General features: G+C 43.8%; 1 protein-coding gene across 1 annotated transcript in view; it reads left to right on the top strand.

Annotated features, from left to right (window-relative positions):
- Window positions 1-17,434, top strand: part of rdh8a (retinol dehydrogenase 8a) — a 28,996-nt gene extending 11,562 nt beyond the window's left edge. The window contains exons 2-6 of the mRNA XM_060941995.1: window positions 9,535-9,696; window positions 9,877-10,056; window positions 12,207-12,300; window positions 12,401-12,584; window positions 17,207-17,434. Coding sequence (XP_060797978.1) covers window positions 9,535-9,696; window positions 9,877-10,056; window positions 12,207-12,300; window positions 12,401-12,584; window positions 17,207-17,434 — 848 coding nt within the window. The remainder of the gene's footprint in view (window positions 1-9,534; window positions 9,697-9,876; window positions 10,057-12,206; window positions 12,301-12,400; window positions 12,585-17,206) is intronic.
- The last annotated feature ends 1,116 nt before the right edge of the window (window positions 17,435-18,550 follow it).

The raw sequence follows: 18,550 nt of genomic DNA, 5'->3' as shown, positions 1-18,550 counted from the left end.
CGGAGGACAGGAGGAGATGGAGGGACTTTCACCGCTATGGTGACCCCTAACAGGAACAGCCAAAAGAAGAAGAAGAGTTGAATTTCTTGGTTGGCATGCTTGGCAATATACTGCAAATAGCTGGATTTCTGCTGCTATCTGCTTCACTGACCATGTTGTGGAACATCCAAGCAATATGGTTGTATCAGGTCTTTCTTCTGCCTTCTGACGGACTGTCTGAGGAAAGAGAGCTGGCATTGTATGACAGTGTTGATTAGTGTTGATTATTGTCAAATTCAAGTCCTGTGGTGATGGGCAAGTGGCGAAGCAGCAGATGTGGAAACACTGGAAGCTGTAGTCATGAACCTGCACACAGGTGGCCCAGGATATAGGGTCGCTCTCTGCTGGAACGAAGCAGCAGCGGAGTTCGGCAGCACCCTGGGTGCCTGAGCAGCCCTGTGCTCACCTCCATGGAGGAAGGGGCTAGAAAAGTACTTCAAACGTAGCCTACTTCACCTCACCCTGGCCAGCACACTGTGGCTGACGGGGATCCCACTCAGTGGTCGAAATGCAACAAATAAGAAAATTAATAAGATAGCGAAGGTACTCAACATTGGCACATGGAACATGCACACTCTCCTGGATAACATCAAAGCAGACAGGCCGGAGAAAAGAATTGCACTAGACACCAGGGAACTAGCTCACTACAATGTGGGCATAGCTGCCCTCAGCGAAACACATCTAGCAGACAAGGGCCAACTCATGGAATGTGGTGGTGGTTATACCTTCTTCTGGAGTGGTTGTAGCAGCACTGAACGGTGAGAGGCAGGCATTGGGTTTGCTGTAAAGTCTCACCTTGCCCAGAAACTTACCAAACTCCCAGAGAGCATCAACGATCCCTCCAATGACACTTCAGCTCCCACTTGGAGGCAAGAAGAATGCAACGTTGATTAGTGTGTATGCTCCCACAATAGATGAAATGCATTGCTGAGGCCCAGAAGAAACGAGCTATGTGGAAGGCTCGAACTGTCACCACCCCCACTACAGCACCTGCCCACGCATGCCCAACATGTGAGTGTACCTTCAAAGCCCAGACTGGCCTCATCAGTCACCTCTGGACCCACAACCACCACCTACCAAATTGAAGTCATGGTCATCTTCAACCCTGGAGGACGTACATCATCATAATTATTGTCTCTGTTTGCTCATATATTTGCTGGTTTGATAAATGATCAGTTTGACTGATGTTCAGAATGATTCAGAGGCACTGTGAATCAATTCAAAGATCAATTCAAATCAATTAAAAGACATTGATTTTCTCCACAAATTTTTTTGTTAATCATGTGTGTCTCAGTAGCATAAAGAAGCATGGTGAGCACAGAGGCCTTGAAGAACATGATTTTCAATTAAATCAAAGCTACTTTTGAGTTGTGTTTTTAGATTTGAATATTGACAATACATGTTGTCGTTGTGGGCGGCACGGTGGTGTAGTGGTTAGCGCTGTCGCCTCACAGCAAGAAGGTCCGGGTTCGAGCCCCGTGGCTGGCGAGGGCCTTTCTGTGCGGAGTTTGCATGTTCTCCCCGTGTCCGTGTGGGTTTCCTCCAGGTGCTCCGGTTTCCCCCACAGTCCAAAGACATGCAGGTTAGGTTAACTGGTGACTCTAAATTGACCGTAGGTGTGAATGTGAGTGTGAATGGTTATCTGTGTCAGGCGTCTAGTTCGGGCTGCCCCCTCTGCTCTCGCTCTCCCTCCTTAAGTAGGGCGCGGTCACTGGGAAGACACACACATACACAGGTTAATTGATGTCAGGTGTAGTGATTCTGCCACTTACCTTTCCTGACTCCGCCCTCCTGTCACAGACCGGCGCTTGACCACACCCCCGCTGCCACATACCCCCACCGCCAGACTCAGGCCCGGCGGCCGTCCAGCCTGCAGCCGACTCCCCCCCCCCCCCCCCGACGGGAGAGGAAGTCCGCCACGACCATCTGCGCCCCCAGCCTGTGGACCACCTTGAAATTAAAGGGTTGGAGTGCCAGATACCAACGGGTGAGCCGCGCGTTGGCATCCTTCATGCGGTGGAGCCACTGGAGGGGCATGTGGTCCGAACAGAGGGTGAAAGCGCGCCCCAGCAGGTAGTACCGGAGGGCGAGGACCCACTCTTTACTAAGTGTCATTAAATCCCGAAATCCCAGCCAATCAGTCCCCAAAATTAAAGAGTGGGTAAGGCGAGGATTAACCGCTGCCTTCACTATGACTTTTTCCCCTCGGAAAAAAATGTGGACCGAAACCAAAGGGTAGCTGTGAACATCCCCATGCACACACAACACCTTCACCCCCTGTGCTCCCCCCAATGCCTTGTTTTGCACCAGGCTTTGGTGAATTGAGGTCTGATTACAACCCGAATCCACCAACGCCTGATATGTATCCCCTTGAATACTCACCGGTATGCGATACGCTCTGGCCCGATCGAGGGCGGCTTCTGGCGCGTCGGGGATCCGAACCACCGTGCCCACCTCCATTGCCGTGCACTGCTGTTGGAGGTGGCCCGGTTCCCCGCAGCGCCAGCAAACCGGCCCGGGCTTCCTCTCTGCACCGGTGTTCTGGGGCTCACTCACCTGAGGGGGGGGAGAGACAGACACAGAAGGGAGAAACGGGAGGGCACCGTGGGTACGGCAGGACGGCTGGGGTGGTGCCGGCCCCTGCCTCCACGGTGGGGGAATGGAGCGAGGACGGGACACAGGAGGAGGGGGAGAGAGAGAAGAGGAGAGAAGAGAAGACGCTGTCTGCTGTCCTGCCACCGGAACAGCCGCCAAATGGTCCTCCGCCAGCTCGACTGCCTGATCCAGCGATGCCGGGCGGTGGCACTGGACCCACTCCGCGGTTCCTACTGGCAAGCGAGCGATGAATTGCTCCAGCACTGCCTGGTCGATGATCCCCTCGGCGTCGCGGTTGTCGGCCCTCAACCACCGCCAGCAGGTGTCCCGGAGCTGCTGGCCAAACGCGAACGGCCGGCCGACTTCCTCCAAGCGCAAGGCGCGGAAGCACTAGCGCTGCTGTTCCGGGGTGCACCCCACGCGCTGGAGGACGGCCCGGCGGAGGTCCGCGTAGGCCAGCCGGCGGTCGGCGGGGAGCTGTAGCGTGGCCAGCTGCGCCTCTCCCGTTAGCAGGGGGAGGAGGCGCGCTGCGTGCTGCTCCATCGGCCACCCCGAGACCTCTGCGACTTGCTCGAAGAGCGTGATAAAAGCCTCGGGGTTGTCCTGCAGACCCATCTTAGTTACGGTGAGGGGGGACGGGCCCTCGGTGGGAGCGCTGGTGGACCCCGCCAACGCGAGGAGGTGCCGGAATGCCTCCTGATCTTCTTGCTGGGCCAGCACCAGGGCCTCGAAGCGCCGTTCTTGTTCCTTTCGGAGAGTGACTAGCGCCTGGTGCTGGCTTTGCTGGGCCGTGGCGAGGGCGTGGACCAAGTCGGCGAACGGGGAGGACTCCATGGGGCTGATCGGCTGCTGTGCTCCACAATTCTCCCAGGTTTCAGCACCACTGTAGCGGTTCACTATGCGTGGGTGGAGCACAGAGGATGGCAGGACAGAGATCAGGTTTGCAAATAGCCTTTATTGCCACACTTTTCAGTCTAACAATTTCCTAGACAACCATACATGCAACCAGCGTCTAGTTCGGGCTGCCCCCTCTGCTCTCGCTCTCCCTCCTTAAGTAGGGCGCGGTCACTGGGAAGACACACACAAACACAGGTTAATCGATGTCAGGTGTAGTGATTCTGCCACTTACCTTCCCTGACTCCGCCCTCCTGTCACAGACCGGCGCTTGACCACGCCCCTGCTGCCACAGTACACAATCTGTCTGACTGTGGATTGGTGGAGTCCAAACTCTTTAGAGATGGTTTTGTAACCTTTTCCAGCCTGATGAGCATCAACAATGCTTTTTCTGAGGTCCTCAGAAATCTCCTTTGTTTGTGCCATGATACACTTCCACAAACGTGTTGTGAAGATCAGACTTTGATAGATCCCTGTTCTTGAAATAAAACAGGGTGCCCACTCACACCTGATTGCCATCCCATTGATTGAAAACACCTGACTCTAATTTCACCTTCAAATTAACTGCTAATCCTAGAGGTTCACATACTTTTGCCACTCACAGATATGTAATATTGGATCATTTTCCTAAATAAATAAAAGTATAATATTTTTGTCTCATTTGTTTAACTGGGTTCTCTTTATCTACTTTTAGGACTTGTGTGAAAATCTGATGTTGTTTTAGGTCATATTTATGCAGAAATATAGAAAATTCTAAAGGGCTCACAAATTTTCAAACACCACTGTACATAATGGGTGACTTGAATTGAATTAATGCAACTCCACCTACAGGCATGTTTTTGGACAGCTGGAGGAAACTGGAGAACCCAGAGGGAACCTGCATAGATACAGAAACTACACACACACACACACACACACACACAGGATCCTGGAGCTGTGATGCAGTAACACTCTGCACTACACCACCATATCACCTTTAAATATTTATTTAATATAATAAACCTGGGCAGCACGGTGGTGTAGTGGTCAGCGCTGTCGCCTCACAGCAAGAAGGTCCGGGTTCGAGCCCCGTGGTCGGCGAGGGCCTTTCTGTGTGGAGTTTGCATGTTCTTCCCGTGTCCGTGTGGGTTTCCTCCGGGTGCTCCGGTTTCCCCCACAGTCCAAAGACATGCAGGTTAGGTTAACTGGTGACTCTAAATTGACTGTAGGTGTGAATGTGAGTGTGAATGGTTGTCTGTGTCTATGTGTCAGCCCTGTGATGACCTGGCGACTTGTCCAGGGTGTACCCCGCCTCTCGCCCGTAGTCAGCTGGGATAGGCTCCAGCTTGCCTGCGACCCTGTAGAACAGGATAAAGCGGCTAGAGATAATGAGATGAGATGAGATAATAAACCTGCTCATGACCACAAAAACTGTACAAGCGTGTTTTTTTTTTTAAAATATTAGTCCCTTTGTTATTTTTTTTTTAATTGCTGCTTGTGTGTGTATCTGTTGTTTTATTATTACTGTTGGCCATGTCTGGCTTTTTCTGACCCCAGTTACAGCCTATGATTTACTAAACTATTATTTAAAAGACCACACAGTTAGACTTAATTGCATTTCACTTCATTGCCATAAAACTATTTACCAAGTGAATTAACACAAAGCTGTTTATTATCAATCACAGACCAATTATTTCATATTTCAGCTAATGATGGCCTAGCCTGTTTGATTTGTGCAGATAAATGTGTTCATGGACACGAGGCAGCGTGATTTAGGTTAATGTTTAAAGGTTCAAAGTGCAGAAGGGGATCAGCTCAGTACTCTTGGCTCAAGTTTTTATCTTCTATCCCTAATGTGATTAGCACTAGTGCGCACTAAATAAAGTGTGTGTGTGTGAGAGAGAGAGAGAGAGAGAGAGAGAGAGAGAGAGAGAGAAATAAACAGACAGAGGGCTGACTGAGGACAATTTGCTGTATTGAACACAGTTTGTGTAATGTCTAATGTCCGTATTCAGATTTGAGCTCCATCTTAATCAGAGATATAATGAGGTTTACAAAGAGGACTAAATTCTTTATCGAACGTATTATGGATCAGATTATGAAGTGAGTTCTACGTGTACCAGAGGAGTGCTGGGTCAGCTTGACCTTCAAAGCACAAGCATGTTTTTGTTACAGGAGAAGCGAACTGAATTAACAATAAAACCACTGCCATTATTTTATGAATTCAACATCTCAAAGTACCTAATTGAAAGCATTTTAGTATCGTGTGGCTTCATTAAATTGTGCAAAAAAAAAAAATTCAACCATTGGTGTCCAGTTTTAAAAAAATACAAAATAATAATATAATAAGATATGCTGGATCAAGTGCTATTTTATACAGTCGTATAGGCTGCTGAATAATGGCACAGGAAGTTGAATATTGCACTGATCAATGTTATAATTACAACTAGGATTATTCATGTAGAAATGTATTCACAGTATTTATTGACAAGAATTCCTTAAATGTTTATTTTAATACTTATCAAAGTCTTGTTTGGGGCGGCACAGTGGTGTAGTGGTTAGCACTCTCGCCTCATAGCAAGAAGGTTCTGGGTTCGAGCCCAGTGACCGATGGAGGCCTTTCTGTGTGGAGTTTACATGTTCTCCCTGTATCTACGTATGTGGGTTTCCTCTGGGCGCTCTGGTTTCCCCCACAGTACAAAGACATGTAGGTTAGGTTAACTGGCTACTTTAAACTGTCCATAGGTGTGAATGGATGTTTCCCAAGCCCAGAAATGGGAGGGTTGCGGTAGGAACAGCATCGGCATAAACCTATGCTCCGATTAATATGACATGTGGATCAGTAGGGTCCACGTGGACCCTGACCTGATAGTAGTGCTGGACAAGGGAGAAGAAGATCCATCCATCCATTATCCGTAACCACTTATCCTGTGCAAGGTCACAGGCAAGCTGAAGCCTATCCCAGCTGACTATGGGCGAGAGGCGGGGTACACCCTGGACAAGTTGCCAGGTCATTGCAGGGCTGACACACAGAGACACACAACCATTCACACTTACATTCACACCTACGGTCAATTTAGAGCCACCAATTAGCCTAACCTGCATGTCTTTGGACTGTGGGGGAAAACGGAGCACCCGGAGGAAACCCACGCGGACACGGGGAGAACATGCAAACTCCACACAGAAAGACCCCCGTCGGCTACCAGGCTTAAACCCAGAACCTTCTTGCTGTGAGCCAACAGTACTAACCACCACACCACCATGCCACCCCGGAGAACAAGATAGTCTTGTTTCTATTTTTTGCATTTAGGGACACATTTGGATTTTTTTCACTACATTATTTATCATTTTTAAATTGTCTCATGTTTATATTACATTTGACAGCAAAGAGAGAGAGAGAGAAAGCATTATTCCTGTCCAGTCCGCATTTTCTAGCCCAAATTTAGTTGTTTTTTTTTTTTTCTAGTTTGAAGGCAGGTACTTAGGTTGAAAGGAATAGAAAAGGCAAAGTAAATACATGCATGGGTGGGTAGCTTGTAATATTGAGAGCCCGTAAGAAAAGTTTCAGGCATGTTTGACCATTTATAAGAAAGTTATGAGCGTTGTTGTATCGCTGCTCTAATGCCACCAGGAGGGTGCCATGTTGCCTGTTGGAAGGGCAATGCATGGCATCATTTGGGCGCAAGGCCGAGTGTCGCTCTTCAGTACTGAAGGGGCAAAGCGAAAGGTCTACTAAGGTGACAATGTCGATTTTTTCACGATGCATCTGAAATAGTGTATTAATGAGCTGCAACCCTGACTTATGGACAAACACCTGTAAAATGAGGCTGAAACTATGCGTTATACTACTCGTTAGCATGCTTAGTATGCTCTCGACTCATTCATGAAAAACTTCATCAAGATGTCCCCAGGCTAGCCTACCATAATTACCATAGTAGGCAGTCCAACCCCCGCGGCAACGCAGAAAGAGGGTAAACAAACACCGATTTACTATACAGGATTCATGTGAACATCACAGCAGGATGCACTTGTACGAAAAAAGGCGGAAATACTGCCAGAAACACTCGAACTGCTGGTATGGTATGGATTTATTTGGTAAAATTCATAAATGGAGAAGATACAGTATAAATAGCACTGAGGACAACACAAAGTATAAAATACACTTATTTCCAATGTGGTCCTCTTGATGACAGCAGGAAACTATAAAATATAAGAGACAATAATAAATTGACAAAATTGTATAAACAATGATGAAAAAGTCATAAACAAAAAATATATACTAACTGTAATTATCACAGAGTACAACTAGATTACAGAAATAGCACCAAAATAATTAAAAATTAGTTATATACACATCATAAAACTGGGTTTGGAATTTACTCCATAAAAACCATTTCACCCGTTTCTTAAAATTATCACGTGTTCGACTAGATTGCAGTGATCGAGGTCGGCTATTCCACAAACAAATTCCTGTAAACCTAAAAGAACTCCGAATGGTTTCTGTAAAGTGTGACGTCACTTACAATACACGGCCGTCTCATCTCATCTCATTATCTCTAGCTGCTTTATCCTGTTCTACAGGGTCGCAGGCAAGCTGGAGCCTATCCCAGCTGACTACGGGCGAAAGGCGGGGTACACCCTGGACAAGTCGCCAGGTCATCACAGGGCTGACACATAGACACAGACAACCATTCACACTCACATTCACACCTACGGTCAATTTAGAGTCACCAGTTAACCTAACCTGCATGTCTTTGGACTGTGGGGGAAACCGGAGCACCCGGAGGAAACCCACGCGGACACGGGGAGAACATGCAAACTCCGCACAGAAAGGCCCTCGCCGGCCACGGGGCTCGAACCAAGGACTTTCTTGCTGTGAGGCAACAGCGCTAACCACTACACCACCGTGCCACCCTGTACCAGGGATATAAATATGAAAAGTTACCTTCCGCCATTCAGTCACATAGGAGTAGATCAGCTGTTCACTATTCCGTCACTGTTTATTAGTGACATCTGTATTATCTTTCCCCCTCCACTTTTTTGTTAGATAAATGGATTCTCAAATTTTTTTTTAATATAAACTTTTAATGAAATAATCTCCAGCCAGGGACAGCTTTGAGTCTCACTTGCCATGCGGAGCTTCCTTGTCTTGCACCCAAATGATGTCAGAGCATTGCTGGAAACGAGCCGGGGGATTTTTCTCATCTCATCTCATTATCTGTAGCCGCTTTATCCTGTTCTACAGGGTCGCAGGCAAGCTGGAGCCTATCCCAGCTGACTACGGGCGAAAAGCAGGGTACACCCTGGACAAGTCGCCAGGTCATCACAGGGCTGACACATAGACACAGACAACCATTCACACTCACATTCACACCTACGGTCAATTTAGAGCCACCAGTTAACCTAACCTGCATGTCTTTGGACTGTGGGGGAAACCGGAGCACCCGGAAGAAACCCATGCGGACACGGGGAGAACATGCAAACTCCACACAGAAAGGCCCTCACCGGCCGCGGGGCTCGAACCCGGACCTTCTTGCTGTGAGGCGACAGCGTTAACCACTACACCACCGTTCCGCCCCGGGGATTTTTCTGATTGGTTAAAATATTTGCAATGGCGGCCTCCATGAAATCATCCATTCTGCATCGAAACTGACTTTTGGAGATGGATATCTTAGTTGTGTGAGCGCCTTATTTTCAATTATTCACATGAATCGTTAGTTTATATCATAATCTATCTTCATAACTGTATTTTAAAAATGGGTTTTCTTTTCTTTTAAAGCTGGTGGTCTAGAAGGTATTGAGTAGACAGTCTGAATTTTTTACTCAAGAGAAATGTGGGAGGCTTGAACTACATGCAGGTGATTTGCATAATCTGCACAGGGAGCTCAGAAAGCATGAGGAAATGTAAATATTGACATGACATTTGGATTTAAGTCACTGAACTCTGAATGTCATTACGTATATCCATGCCAACGTGTCATTTGGTCATATTCTCTCTCTCTCTCTCTCTCTCTCTCTGGTTTTAAGTGATCGCCACCATGCGGGACCTGAAGAAGAAGGATAAGCTGGTGCAGGCAGCAGGAGACGCTTTTGGAAACACCCTGACATTACAAGCTCTGGATGTGTGCAGCGATGACTCAGTTAGGCAGTGCATCAGCAGGGTTAAAGACCGACACATCGACATTCTCAGTAAGTCTCAGCTGTAATGACAATGGCTTTGCCCTGCAGAGACTGTAATGGAAGCCTGTGTTTCCTTTACACATTAACTTTAGCACATAGGCATGCACACTGACCTTGACCCAGTATTGTTAATCAGGCACAGTGCCATCCATCCAGCCAGCCATCCATCCTCTCCATCTCTCCCTGCAGTAAACAATGCAGGCGTCGGGTTGCTGGGCCCAGTGGAAAGCATCAGCCTGGACCAGATGAAGATGGTGTTCGAGACCAACTTTTTTGGCACTGTGCGCATGATTAAAGAGATCATGCCTGACATGAAGAAACGCAGATCAGGGCACATCATTGTCATGAGCAGCGTCATGGGCATGCAGGGTAATGTTCAGAAATATAGATCATGTCAAATAGAGATGATATCATGATACCGCTTTTTCTTTAAGGATACTAAAATCTTGAAAATCAATATCCATTTGATCTTTTTTTCCTTTAAAAACTATTAAAACAATTTTTAAACAGACACATTTATAACCCCAGTTCCAAAAGTGTTGGGACGCTGTGTAAACTGAAAATAAAAACAGAGTGTGATAATTTGCAAATCATGGAAACCCTATATTTCATTGAAAATAGTACAAAGACAACATATCAAGTGTTGAAACTGAGAAATTTTATTGTTTTTTGAAAAATATATGCTCATTTTGAATTTGATGTCAGCAACATGTTTCAAAAAAGTTGAGACAGGGACATGTTTACCACTGTGTTGCATCACCTCTACTTTTAACAACACTCTGTAAACATTTGGGAACTGAGGAGGCCAATTGCTGTAGTTTTGAAAGAGAAATGTTGTCCCATTCTTGCCTGATATACAATTTCAGTTGCTCAACAGTTCAGGATTTCCTTTGTCGTATTTTGCGCTTCATAATGCACTAAATGTTTTAAATGGGAGACAGGTCTGGACTACAGGCAGGCCACTTTAGCACCCCGACTCATTTACTACGGAGCCATGTAGTTTTAATATGTGCAGAAAGCAGTTTGGCATTGTCTTGCTGAAAGAAGGAAGGCCTTCCATGAAAAAGATTTAGTCTGGATGGCAGCATATTGCTCTGAAACATGTATATATCATTCAGCATTAATGCTGCCTTCCCAGATGTACAAGCTACCCATGTCATGTGCACTAATGCCCCCTCATACCATCACAGATTCTGGCTTTTGAACTGTGCACTGATGACAAGCCGGATGGTCTCTTCTCCTCTTTAGCCTGGAGGATGTGGTGTCCATGATTTCTAAAAATAATTTCTACTTTTGATTCGTCAGACCTCTGGACAGTTTTCCACTTCGCCTCAGTCTACCGTAAAAGAGCTCGGGCCCAGAGAAGGTGGCGGTGTTTCTGGATATTGTATATATCTGGTTTTAACTTGCATTTGTGGAAACAGTAATGAACTGTTTTCACAAACGATGGTTTTCTGAAGTGTTCCTGAGCCCATACAGTGATTCCCACTACAGACATGTGTCTGCTTTTAATGCAGTGTCTCCTGAGGGCCTGAAGATCACAGGCATCCAATGTCAGTTTTCAGCCTTGTCTCTTGCATACAGAGATTTCTCCAGATTCTCTGAATCTTTTAATGATATTATGGACCAAAGATGATGTGATCTACAAATTCTTTGCAATTTTACATTGAGGAATGTTATTCTTAAATTGTTGCACTGTTTGCCCACGCAGTCTTTCACAGAGCAGTGAACCCCTCCCCATCTTTACTTCTGAGAGACTCCGCCTCTCTGGGATGCTCTTTTTATACCCAATCGTGTTACTGACCTGTTGCTAATTAACCAAATTAGTTTTTTTAGTATTACACAAATTTTTCAGTCTTTTGTTGCCCCTGTCCCAGCTTTTTTGAAACATGTTGCTGACATCGAATTCAAAATGAGCATATATTTTTCAAAAAACAAAAACATTTCTCAATTTCAACATTTGAAATGTTGTCTTTGTACTATTTTCAATGAAATATAGGGTTTCCAAGATTTGCAAATTATCACATTATGTTTTTGTTTTTAGTTTACACAGCATCCCAACTTTTTTGGAATTGGGATTGTAAAAATACATGAAGAAATACAGAGCTAAAGTACATCTTGCACAAAATGGTAGGTTTTTTGTTTTGTTTTTTAGCAATGAATGAATGAATGAATAAATAAATAAAATTAAGCATAAAGTAAAAGTGTATAATAAAAAAATAATAATCCTAACATAAAAGTGCAATTAAGTCTACTTAATATGATACTGTATTTAAGCATTTCTAATTTTAAAATAAATTCCAAATATTTTCTGTTCAAATTCATTCTTTTTTTCCCCCTCTGATATCCGATCCACCTTTTCTTTTTTTTTTTGCTGGTATCAGTCCAATAACTGACCCTAGGCATCAGATCGGTGCCATGTCTAGTCCCAAAGCATGTTAACAGACTTTATAGACTTTCTTAGATGGAACCTTGAACTTGTAATATCTTAGAACATATGTTTGTGTCTGTCTGCGCAGGCGTAGTGTTTAATGACGTCTACACAGCCTCCAAGTTTGCCATCGAGGGTTTCTGTGAAAGCTTGGCAGTCCAGCTGCTCAAGTTTAATGTCAAGTCTGTATACTGGCTCCTCACACTGATACATAAGATCTAAATCCATGAGATAATGTGATAAAGTAAGAACACCACTCTTCCCTGCCCTCTCCACCCACAGGTTATCTCTGATTGAGCCTGGGCCTGTGCACACTGAGTTTGAGGCGAAGATGATGGAAGAAGTGGCCAAGATGGAGTTTCCGGGAGCAGACCCAGACACAGTGAGATACTTCAAGGACGTGTACATGCCGTCCTCCATTGATATCTTCGAGGCAATGGGGCAGACTCCAGACGTCATCGCTAAAGTAAGCTGAAACCTCTGCTGTGGTCTGGAGGGTTTGTTATTCATACATGGCCAAAACATAAACCACTAATTAACCTCCATAAAAGAAACAAGTTGAAACACTTGTTGGGGAAGAATCTCCAGTTACCTTGTGATTAGATTTGATTTCTGTTTAGTGTGCCAAGATGCAATTACAAATCTTGCTCCTGTACATGTTTTTTTTTTTTTTCATTTTTAAAGCCTACTTTCTTTTTTTCAGGTTCTACTTTTGAAACATAATATTCCATCTAATAAGAAACCTACATTTAACCTTTTAAACTTTTATAATATCATATAATACATACGGGCCACTTTTTCCATGGAATAAAAACATGTATTCTATTCCTTTCTAGTGGGTTTATCGATGGCATGCAATATACATGTCACTTATCCTCCATGTATTACGCCACTGAACCCAATGGAGAATGAGCGTGCAATATTGTCACGACAACACAACGTTATACATCAGAGCTCATGCGAAGATCCGCGAACAAAACTTTTCTGCTGCATATACGCAGAATCATTTCTTTGTCCACCGGGAAAGATAGAAGACGAGGCTAATCCAGTGCTACTGCTAGGAAAATAAACTGAAAACTGAAACTGAAGTGGCGCTGAACACCCGAAAGGCTACCAAAACTTGATTATATATTCTTCATGCACATTTACAGCAGAAAAACAGACCAACGGACATCGAAAAACTGGAAAAGAGACATGTCGTAGATGTAAAACTGCAGTGCTAGTGAGTGATTGTGACAGTTTGTAAACAAACATGGCCACCAGGATTGCTTCAATAGAAGCGGAAGATTTTGAGAGAATTTTGGCTACCAGGTCACTCCGTTGTGTGTAGCTGTCGATGTTGATTTTAAAAGTAACTAAGTAAATTACACTGGGAAAATAATGATAATAATAATAATATTTGGCTTGACTGTGCTAGCATTGGCCTTCGCTAACACTACTGCTACACTGGCTGGAAGGTAACTGGACTGCTGCGCTAACAGCACCGAGTCGCAGGTAAATTAGCGTTGGCCTTTGAGAATGCTGATATGAAGAGAGTGTGTATATAATAATAATAATAATAATAATAATAATAATAATAATGGCTCTTTTTCATGGTATATCAGATATATTCCATTCAGCTACTCATCTTCGACTATTCAGTATCATGCTAGCTGAATGGAATATATCTGATATACCACTCAATGCCAGATAATATAATATCTCATCTCATTATCTCTAGCCACTTTATCCTGTTCTACAGGGTCGCAGGCAAGCTGGAGCCTATCCCAGCTGACTATGGGCGAAAGGCGGGGTACACCCTGGACAAGTCGCCAGGTCATCACAGAGCTGACACATAGACACAGACAACCATTCACACTCACATTCACACCTACGGTCAATTTAGAGTCACCAGTTAACCTAACCTGCATGTCTTTGGACTGTGGGGGAAACCGGAGCACCCAGAGGAAACCCAAGCGAACACGGGGAGAACATGCAAACTCCGCACAGAAAGGCCCTCGCCGGCCATGGGGCTTAAACCCGGACCTTCTTGCTGTGAGGCGACAGCGCTAACCACTACACCACTGTGCCGCCATAATATAATATAATAATACTACATATTTCACAGAGTGTTTAGGTGTGTATTTCCAGTGTTCATTTTTTTAGGTTTGGTAGTGTTGATATCTTTTAATACTTAAAAACAAAAATCTGATTTAAGCACAACAACATTCATCAGAGTTTTCTACAAGAGTACTGACACACCCTTGGAGCAAAGTAAGCTTTAGGTACACTTTTTACCAGTTTACACTTAATATAGTAATAGTTTACTTTTGAAATACTAGCATTTCTCAGCTGTAGTGGACTCAGAGGTCTTCTAAGATATCTGTACAGTAGATAAAACATGATTAATGCCCTTACGCTACTCTTACAGTGGAGAAAATGTGATGAAATGCCATCTAGGATGCACCTGTGTCTGAGGAACCATGATGAAGTGACCTGTAGGGTGCCACTATGGCTGAGAAACCATGACGTGCCCTCTAGGGTGCCCCTACATGTGAGAAACCATAATGAAGTGCCCTCTAGGGTGCCACAGTGTCTGAGAAACATGATGAAGTGTCCTGTAAGGTGTGCCTGTGTCCAAAAAAACATGATGAAATTCCCCTAGGGTGTTGCTATGTCTGAGAAACAATGAACTGCCCTCTAGGATGCCCTTACATGTGAGAAACCATGATGAAGTGCCCTCTAGGGTGCCACTGTCTGAGAAACCATGATGAAGTGATCTCTAGGCTGCTCCATGTCTAAGAAACCATGATGGCATGCCCTATAGTGTGCCCCATGTCTGAGAAACCATGATGAAGTGCCCTCTAGGGTGCTTCTACATCCAAGAAAACATGATCAAGTTCCATCTAGGGTGCCCCTATATCTGAGAAACCATGATGAAGTGATCTCTAGAGTGCTCAATGTCCAAGAAACCATGATGAAATGCCTTCTAGGGTGCCACTATGTCTGAGAATCCATGAAGTGCCCTCTAGAGTGCCCCTATATCTAAGAGACCATGATGAAGTGACCGCTAGAGTGCTGTTATGACTGAGAAACTAGAAAGTGCCCTGTGGAGTGCCCTGATGTCTGAGAAACCATGATGAAGTGCCCTCTAGGGTGCCGCTATGTCTGAGAAACTATGAAGTGCCCTGTAGAGTGCCCTGATATCTGTGAAACCATGATGAAGTGCCCCATAGTGTGCCCCCTGTCTGAGAAACCATGATGAAGTGCCCTCTAGGGTGCTTCTACATGCAAGAAAACATGATAAAGTTCTCTTTAGGGTGCCCCTACATCCATGAAAACATGATGAAGTGCTCTCTGGGGTGCCTCTATATCTGACAAACCATGATGAAGTGCCCTCGAGTGTGCCCCATGTCTCAGAAACCATTATGAAGTGCCCTCTCAGGTGCCCCATGTCTGTGAAAACATGATGAAGTACCCTCTAGGGTGCCCGTACATGCAAGAAGTCATGATGAAGTGCCTTCTAGGGTGCCCCTATATAAAAAAAAACATGATGAAGTGTCATCTAGGGTGCCTCTATATCTGAGAAACCATGATTAAGTGCCCTCTAGTTTGCGCTTCCAGTAAAGAATATGCAATGCAGTGCCCTGTAGGGTCCCCGTACATGCAAGGAAACATGATGGCATGCCCTAATGGCTGTCCTTCCAGTGGATAAAACAAGATGCAGTGCCCTATAGGCAACCCTAAAGATGAGAACATGAGATGAAGTGCCTTCTAGATGCTCCTCCATGTGAGATTTTTTTTTTTTTAATTAGATTCAACTTTGTTATTGTGCAGAGTGCAAAGTCAGTGAAATACATTTAGCATCTAAACAACCGTGCAAATAGCAATGTAGCAGAAAAAAAATGTGCCCTCTAGGCCACCATAGTAGTAAAAAAAAAAAAATCAGTTAATGCCCTCAAGGTGTCTTGTTTCTGCAGTGTAAGTCCAAGAGTTGCATCAGTACTGTATTCATATTCATATTCATAATCAGGTTCTGCACCGACTTAAGCTGATTTTCATTCAGATTATTAAAATCATCTGCACGCTGTCAGAAATATGGCTGCAGTAGGAGTCCATTTCTGTCCCCTTAGGTACAATCTACACTAATTGTACGTACCTTTTAAGGGCCCAAAAGGTACATATATGTTCCCAAGCAGTATATAAAGGATACAAATAAGTACCTTAGAGCTTACTGCCCCAGTGACAAGCCATTGTACTCTTAAAGGGAAAATAAGGTACTTGATTTTTCGAGAGTGCATGTACATAGATCACTCCGTTGAGGTTGCCAGATTCCTGGGGGGATTGAACAGCATCTAGACCACCACCTATAAACACATGTACTTGCCTTTTGGCCAAAAAATAAATCAGAGTTGGAAAAAGCACACTGAGGAAGGAAATATGTTTTTTTTCCTCCTGTTGTCAAACATAAAAGCAAGAGACCATTTAAAATATGAGAAATAAAAAAAGAACTAATATAGTGTTGTATGAATGAGAAAATGTAAAGCATTTAAATAAATAAATAAAAACTTCTAATAGAAGTCTTAGTTAACAATTATTTGCCGAAGGTGAATAAATTGAATATCAGTGAAATAATTCACTGAGCCTGAGGTGGAAAATTGTTTTAGCATAAATACACAGGTGATTATTTTTAAAAAAATAATTTTTAAAAATAATTTATTTCAAAAGCGGCATGCAAATGTAATAAAGGCACGGTGCAGACTTGTCACTTATCTACGCCGAGTCACATAAAATCCTTTGTTTTGAAATCGATAAAATAAATCACAATCTCGCCTTACCTTTGAATAGTTTTCGACCAAACTTTGTAGCATCTTTAGTGCTTTTATGAACAGCAATTTCTTTCATAATTAGTCATTCTTCCTCACTTACGGTGACAAAGTGATCGGCCGCCATTTTGCCGAGTCGCTCGAGATGATTATCGAGAAATAGTCCGAATTTCTCGACCAATCAGTGCACACGATTTCCTATAATCACCTTTGTATTTATACTAATTGTAATTATCACATTTAATTCACACAACTTGCTACCTGGATTTTTTTTCCCCTGTAGTGCACTAAGAAGGTGATCGAGTCGAGTAACCCTCGCTTCAGGAACCTCACGAACAGCCTTTACACCCCCATCGTAGCCATGAAGTACGCAGACGAGACGGGCGGCCTGTCAGTACACACCTTCTACAACCTGCTGTTTAACTTCGGCTCCCTAATGCACATCACCATGAACATCCTGAAATGCCTGACCTGCAGCTGCCTGCGCAGACGCACTGTATCACCTGACTGAACACACACACACGTTCACAATGAACAGACTGATATACAGTATATGATGCTGATACGAATACATTTGTGGATTTCAGACTTCCTGAAGTGTGTGACTTGATTTCCTGTTCTGACGCTTCGGATTCAACTCACCAACTAACTCAGACATTTGTGTTCTTAATAGTATTAAACAGCTGCAGAAGATGTTAGAGTTAAAGATGTTAAAGCAAATCAGCAGTAAATTATCATGTTATTTATGAGGACTGATATTATATCGGGAAATTGAGAATTTAAAAAAATGTTTTTGAAATCAGACGATATAACACAAGTTAACCAAGAGCAGTGTAAAAAAAAAAAAAGTGACCTTGTAAAATTAATCCTTGTAAGACTAAGTCTTAATCTTAGTGCTTGTACAGTAATTAGATGTTTTTATGCACTAATGATTTCAGTGAAGTCTATTGTGAAAGTGTGTTAAAGCTTTTCATTGTATTGTATTTGATATAGTCTCGTGTTTTTGTCCTATCTCCATCCTGATTTGGAAATAATATATTTTTATATTGAATGTGAATATTTAACAGTTATTCCATGAAATCGAGTCGTACATGAGCTGATAGTCGACGAGGAGCGTAGCACCGAGTTGTCTATAAGCCATGTATGATGAGATTGAGTGGAATAACTGTTTTATTCTATCCACATTCACTGGATTTTGAAAAACAGAGCATTTTTATTTTTAGCAAATTTGATAAATAAAAACTTTATACAAACGGTCCGACAAAACCATTTCTGCTTTCAGTGTAAACAAACCGGCAAAATGACAGTAGCAATTTGTGAAAAATGCTATAATAATAATTCTTGAAAAATAAAAAAGGCATGTTCTTACTATGAAATACTTTCATTCCATATTTTTTGGGTTTTTTCTTTTTTGTATTTTTGGGGGTTTTGTTTTCAAGTCGAGTTTTTATTTCGTCCTCGGTTGGTTCAGCAACACGCTCCGCCATTTTGTTTTCTTCTTCTGTAGGGTTTTTTGGTGATTGGCAAACCAACTTATAGGTGCATTACTGCCACCAACTGGGCTGGAGTGTGGAACAGGAGATGGGGGGGGGGGGGTTTTCCTCATTCTCATCTCATTATCTCTAGC

Source organism: Neoarius graeffei, chromosome 16, assembly GCF_027579695.1.
Source record: "Neoarius graeffei isolate fNeoGra1 chromosome 16, fNeoGra1.pri, whole genome shotgun sequence".
Classification (NCBI taxonomy): domain Eukaryota; kingdom Metazoa; phylum Chordata; class Actinopteri; order Siluriformes; family Ariidae; genus Neoarius; species Neoarius graeffei.
The sequence above is the reverse complement of the archived record's forward strand: the minus strand, read 5'-3'. Positions and strand labels throughout refer to the sequence as shown.